Source organism: Cebus imitator, unplaced genomic scaffold, assembly GCF_001604975.1.
Source record: "Cebus imitator isolate Cc_AM_T3 unplaced genomic scaffold, Cebus_imitator-1.0 Scaffold18, whole genome shotgun sequence".
Classification (NCBI taxonomy): domain Eukaryota; kingdom Metazoa; phylum Chordata; class Mammalia; order Primates; family Cebidae; genus Cebus; species Cebus imitator.
Genome location: NW_016107333.1, coordinates 10,447,717 through 10,454,446, shown reverse-complemented (window position 1 = coordinate 10,454,446; position 6,730 = coordinate 10,447,717). Strand labels below are relative to the sequence as shown.

At 35.8% G+C, this 6,730-nt stretch overlaps 1 protein-coding gene across 1 annotated transcript; it reads right to left on the bottom strand.

Moving 5' to 3' along the window:
- Nucleotides 1–1,034: 1,034 nt before the first annotated feature.
- Nucleotides 1,035–4,652, bottom strand: DEFB126 (defensin beta 126). Its single transcript, XM_017515111.2, has 2 exons — nucleotides 4,595–4,652; nucleotides 1,035–1,318 (listed from the first exon to the last, which is right to left on the bottom strand). Exons 1-2 carry the CDS (start codon nucleotides 4,650–4,652, stop codon nucleotides 1,035–1,037), a joined length of 342 nt encoding a protein of 113 aa, XP_017370600.2.
- Nucleotides 4,653–6,730: the final 2,078 nt, after the last annotated feature.

The following is a 6,730-nucleotide window of genomic DNA, read 5'->3' as shown; positions in this document are numbered from 1 at the left end:
AACTGAGATGACAAAGACAAACACAGCAACTACAAGCGTCCAGAGAGTGAAGGCAATTGTATTTCCTATTCTCCCTCTCCAACTATCAGGAAAGTGGGCCTGAGGCATGGATGACTATAATATACCCAGTCATATTCTTTTATTGGTGCAGGCAGAGCTGGTAAGGGAAACACTCTATTGCTTGGGATGAGTGCCTGTCCTAACATTCAGGCCACACTATAAAGCTCTTGATCTCTCTTTCATTATATTTAAGTTGGAAGCTATGAATGAGGATGTCCAGGGTGAGAAGAAAATTGTGTAACCTCATGATGCAGTGACAGAATGCTCTCAGTAGTCAATTTAGTCTGTCCCAGTCTTCTAATGCTTAGAAATCAAGTTTCCTATTCTCTAAAGTGAAGTTATAATACCTGCATTCTCAGGTAGTTGTAGGAAGTCTAATAAGAAAATAATTATCAAAGCATTATGTAGGATGCTTTTGTGTTACTATCTACTTCAAAACTACATAGGAAATATAGCCTTCAATCTGTAGAAAATCACATCCACAGTTGGTGTTCAGTCCTTTCATATTATAAGCCAATTGTTCTCAGAGTGTGGTCCCTGGACCAGCAGCACTAGCATCACCTGGGAACTTGTGAGCAATGCAGATTCCCAAGCTTCCTTGCAAAATAGGAAACTAAAAGTGAGCCCTAGAAATCTGTGCTTCAGCCATCTCTCCAGGTGTTTCTGATGTACATGAAGTTTGATTATAATTGCTATGGCAAGTTATGGGCCTAGAACTGTCTTCAAGGATGACATTGCTACTACCTATCATTCCTGAGTGGGTGTTTTGGACTAACCCTCACTTGTTCCTGGTCCTATCTTATTTGCATTTCTACCCTAGAATTGCTAGTGCAATTAAATTGTGGTGCTTTTCCAGACATTGTTGAATGGAGGGAGAGTGGAAAGGGGGCTATAGAGAGAAAACTGACACCATAATTATCCTCTTTGCTTTAATGAATTGGGGATCCTAGAGCAGGAGACAGAGGCTGGAATGTTCAACTGGTGACAGAAACAGGGGTAGCAGCCACCCTAGTCACTGAAGCCATCGAAGACATCAAAGCAGTATTCATCATCAAACTTCTTGTTGTTGTTGCTGTTGAATGTCTTGTAGTCTTTTTCTCCACACAGACAGAAGGATGACCAGAACGTTTAGCTGGGACACAGCATACGCTATCTTTGCCGCACATCTTCTCAGCAGGCATTGCATGCATCTCTCCAGGTTTGCACGTCTTCTTGCAAATTCCAGTTTTGTTTGCACACTTTTTCCCAACCCAATTACCTGCATAAAGGAATTATATAGATTATTAAGTCTAAGTATTTGTCACAGGAGAATAACATTGCAATCGTTTTTGAGCACTGATTATTCAAGTGTCTTTCCAGTTGCTTTGGCATATTTTTCCTATTCATAAACACCTGCTTTGAGGACTAAGTGAAATTTCATAAATATAGACACACACAGAATTCTTTAGAAATGTATGAGATTCTCATTTCTGAAATCAGAATTCTGTATACAAATACTAGGGGACTATTTCCCGTTATTTTAAATTGGAAAATATATAACATGTTATTATACATGAATACAAAATCTCCAACCAGTTTCCTAAAATGTAGCTAAAACACAAATAACACCTAAATAGAAGTGAAAACTATCATTTTAAAAATAAAAAATGCTCAAATAATTGATGTCATCTTTCTCACCATTACGGAAACACATATGGCTTTTGTCGTCAATTGGTGAGATTTTCAAAATGTCCTTACATGTTTCAGAGATCCTAAAAGTATATTTAGAAGGTAACTCTAGAGTTGTCTTATATATTACCTGGTTAAGAATGTCATGTCGAGTTATGGAAAGATAAATACGAAATTTTAATCTATATCTATATGCCCATATGATATTGAGATATAGGTACATTTTATAAAATTTTGAGAATAAAAAAGACATTCTATTAGGAATATATTCATTAGGGAGACATTCTTCAGGGTTTGCCTGTATACGTGTACATATTATATACATATGAAAATATCTCATCATGTGGTTTAACACAGAGACCCTCGCATGATGTTCGAGCTCTTTCTTACCTTGCTTAACTCATTACTCTATTTAATCAACAAGTATATAATGAGTGTTTACCATGTCAAGAATTCTGCAAGATGCAGGGAATAAAACAATGAACAGGAAGACACGATTTGATGACCTTTCATTAAAGAGAGAGCAAAAGAAAATAAGCAAGTGAATAAACAAAGTAACTACAGATTGTGATAAGTACAATAAATGAAAGAAATAATGTAAGGTAATTGACAGCAAGTGAAGAGAGCAAAGTTTTTTGAATGCTATTACCACTACTGTTATCCATTATCAGCTGTTTAATCCTCTTCTGATGATCAACTAAGTTTTTAACTACATATATATATATATATATATATATATATACGTACATTAGAATAAACACACACACACACACACACAAAGTGTAAAAAAAAAGACTACATACAAGTATGTGAAGTATGTCGATGTATGTCATTAATGTTCCAGAGACAGAAGGAGAAATGAGACAATTTAAACTCATAGAATTTCAAGGATGCAATAGGTCTGAAACATCTTTTGAGACAACAATGAGAGCATTATAATTTCCTCTTATCCACGATCAATTTGAACATTTCTGCAAATTCTAGGGAACATAAACTACTATCTCTAGAGGCAGGCTATGGAGTTTTTATATAACCCTCCACCCACTAGGAAATTATACTAAAGGTGGTTAGTTTATTTCTTTGTGCCTTATGTAAAAGGCAGGATTGAGTTCAGTGTAAAAAACAAAATCATAGGTGAATAACTCTTCTCAACATGGAGAAGGACTTTCCAAGTTAATGGAAGAATGCAAAAAAAAAAAAAAGAAAACACCAACAGATTTGACATCATGAAAATGAAAATTATGTGTCTCCATGCACAAGTATGTTCACTGTGGCACTGTTTACAATAACAAAGACCTGGAACCAACCCAAATGTCCATCAATGATAGACTGGATAAAGAAAATGTGGCACATATACACCATGGAATACAATGCAGCCATAAAATAGGATAAGTTCATGTCCTTTGCAGGAACATGGATGAATCTGGAAACCATCATTTTCAGCAAAGTGACACAAGAACAGAAAACCAAACACTGCATGGTCTCACTCATAGGTGGGTATTTAACAATGAAAACACATGGACACAGGGAGGGGAGCATCACACACTGGGGTCTGTTGGGGGGTGGGGTGCTAGGGGAGGGATAGTGGGGGCGGGGAGATTGGGGAGGGATAACATTGAGAAAATACCTAATGTAGGTGATGGGGGGACAAAGGCAGCAAACACTATGGGATGTGTATGTATACCTATGTAACAATCCTGTAAGATCTGCACATGTACCCCAGAACTTAAAGTATAATAATAAAAAAACAAAAATTATATGTCTCAAATAAATAATACATTTTAGAAGCAACCAATATATTTGGAAATATTTGCAAGAAATATGAAATACAAATGTTAAAAATACAAATATACCACTAGTAACCATTGGCAATATGTGCCAGTTAACTTAGAAGAAATAATACCCTTGGACCAAGCAATGGAACTTCTAAAATTTATCTATACAATCAGAGAATCTTACAGTGATATATTAATAAGATTGTACAATGTTATTTACAATAGTCACACGTTAGAAAAAATAATCCAAATGACACACAATTAAGGACTCTCCAAGTTAATATTGGTACAAAAATATGACAGAATCCTAAGAATCTACTGCAAATTGTGTTTTCAATGAATACTCAAAGACCTGTGAAAATTTTCCTGGTACAATCTTAGGTAAAAAAATAAAGTAGGTTATAAACTCATATACCAGTCGGTTACAAATGAAAAATGAAAGCAGTGATGAAATGCAGCCCATTTATTTCTAAATTGCTTTCAGTGTTCTTGTCTTGATTTTGTAAATACAAGCTACAGGATAAATTAAAAATAAGAAATGCTTGGACAAACAGAGCTGAAATCTGATATAGACTTCCAAAGTTCCCACACAGAATTTTTTTTTCTTTTCCATTTTACAGTCCTATACGTATTTAGAAACAGCCTTCCCTATTCTGTTAACCACATCCAAGAATAAACAAAAAATCAGAGACCTTCTCTGTAAGACCAAGAAAACTGAGTGAAGTAATATTACATAATTGTTATCTTGGAAGGGAGTATCTACGACAAAAAAAGTAAAATGAGGCAGGGCTTGACTGGACTGACCCAAAGTGACAGGACAGAAGTTTGGGATTTCAAGATCATTTCTACCTTTGGAGGCAACTTTATGGGATTGGCCTTACCCTCCTCCCCAGCTCCGATCATAGATCCTGCTCTACCTAAGAGCTTTGAAGTTTCTTAGAACAGAGGTGGTTTGAAGAAGTAGGACAAATCTCAGCCCTGGTCCCAGTGAGAAGCCAGACCCCGCTTCCACAGACCACTTAGAAACAGGGACTCCGTGTGCAGGACCCTGTTCTAGGCCAGTGTTTTTTCTTCCCCGAGATTCTATTTACCTGAGACCAATTGGGCCAGGAGCATAAAAACTGCAAGGGTGAACAGCAAGGACTTCATCAGGAGGCAGTGCATTCTATAGAGTCCAGAATTCTCTATTCAGTATGTCTCTGAACACAGATTTTTATTGTCCTTCTTAGCTGGGGTTGGGCTCAGCCAGTAAACTGGGAGGATATGGGGTATTGTGCCAACATAACTTCAATCTATTGGCCAGCAACTCTAACTGAGGCATCACTGTTCAAGAGTCCTGTGCTAGGCATGCCTTGGGGGAAGAATAAAGTCTTAGACTAGAAGTTGCAAACTCTGCTGAAGTGTATGGCAATTCAGAAAGAAAGGATTACAGAAAGAATTTATGCTGCTCTACCACGGCTGGGTACTCATAGCTGTTTTTTGGTTTTTTTTTTTTCCCCCACAACCTCCTGTGTTAGTTCTATCAGGGTTCCTCTTACTGCATGTAGCAGTTTGTTCATCTCTCTGTCTCTCCACCTAAAATACAATGTCTTTCTGAACACTTATGACATATTATTCATATATATATAATACATAAAATTCTTTTCTTTTCTACATTATTCTTTTCAGAGAAGAATATAAGCAATTGTTTTTTAACTGACCAAATTAATACTTTGTTGATGATCTGGAAATTTAGAAAGTCATTTTATAAAGAAATAAATAAGTGCTCAAAGATAAATGCACAAAGAAGTCTTTAGATCTACATCTTAGTTCATCTACAGCGTAGCATAAAATAAAGTACATCCATATGATTTAATTCTGTGCTTCTGTTAAAAAGAGGGCAGCAGATTTTATTTTACTAAACATTTTTTGAGTGAAAAAGCAACATTTTAGAACAACATGCATAGTAATAATTCTAATTTATGTGAAAAAGTTGTGTCTGTGTATATAAGTAAATGCATGAACTAAAAATGCAAGTCACATGTCATTCTAATAAAAGTAGTTTTCTCTGGATGGGACTGAGTTTAAGTTGGCATCCAAAGAAAATTTTATTTGTGTTAAAGATTTTTTTTGAGTCCCTGACTATGTTGTGACTGGAAGCTATAAGGTCCTAGAGGTTTTGTTCTCTGTGAGTTTTAATTTTTTTATTTCCAAATTATTGAGATGTAATTGTTGTACATTGAACTGCATTATTTAGAATGTATAATTTGATGAAGTTGGCAAATGATGCACTAGTGAAACCATTACCATAATCAGCATAATGTATATACCCTTCACTCTCAAAATGTTTCTCATACCTCTTTGGTATCTACTGTTTCCTCTTCCCTTCTTTCCCTCTACCTCCATGATACCCAGGCAATGACTGACTTACTCTTTGTTCTCAGTTTAGCAGGATATAACATTTGTGTTTGACAGCTTTTTTTTCTTTAAGAAGCCCCAAAATTGGGCCCAATCTCTTCTGGCTTGTAAGGTTTCTGCTGAGAAGTCCACTGTTACTCGGATAGAATTTCCTTTATAGATGACTATATGTTTTTCTCTTGCTGATTTTTGATTTTTTTCATTCATGTTGACTTTAGATAGTCTGATGACTATATTTCTTAATGAAATCTGTCTTGCAAATGTATCATCTTGGCGTTCCTTGAGGCTCTTGTATTTACATGTCTAAATCTCTAGCAAAACTAAAGAAGTTTTCCCCAATTACTTCCTGAAACAGTTTTTCCAAACTCTCAGTTTTTCTCTTCCCTCTGAGAACCTGTGACTCATAGGTTCAGTTACTTTACTTATGAGTACTTCACATAATCTTACATAATCTCATACTTCTTGAAGGCTCTGTTCATTTTTTAAATTCTTTTTTCTTTATTTTTGTCTGACTGGGTTAATTCAAAAGAGACTTGTCTTCAAGTTCTTAAACCCTTTCTTCTGCTTGGTTTAGTCTATTGTTAGAGCTTTCAACTATATTTTGTAATTCCTTAAATGAATTTTTCATTTATGGAAGTTCATTTAAAAAAACCTATTTAGGCTGGGCACAGTGGCTCACAACTGTAATCCCAGCATTTTGGGAGGCCAAGGTGGGCAGATCACTTGAGGTTCAGGAGTTTGAAACCAGCCTGGCCAACATGATGAAATCTTGTCTCTACCAAAAATACAAAAAAATTATCTGGACATAGTGGCACACATCTGTGGTTCCA

Coding starts and splice junctions, on each gene's coding strand:
- DEFB126 (XM_017515111.2), bottom strand. CDS start 4,652: ATGAAGTCCTTGCTGTTCACCCTTGCAGTTTTTATGCTCCTGGCCCAA. Junction 1,319..4,594: donor CCTGGCCCAATTGGTCTCAG/GTAAATAGAATC, acceptor TCCTTTATGCAG/GTAATTGGGTTGGGAAAAAG.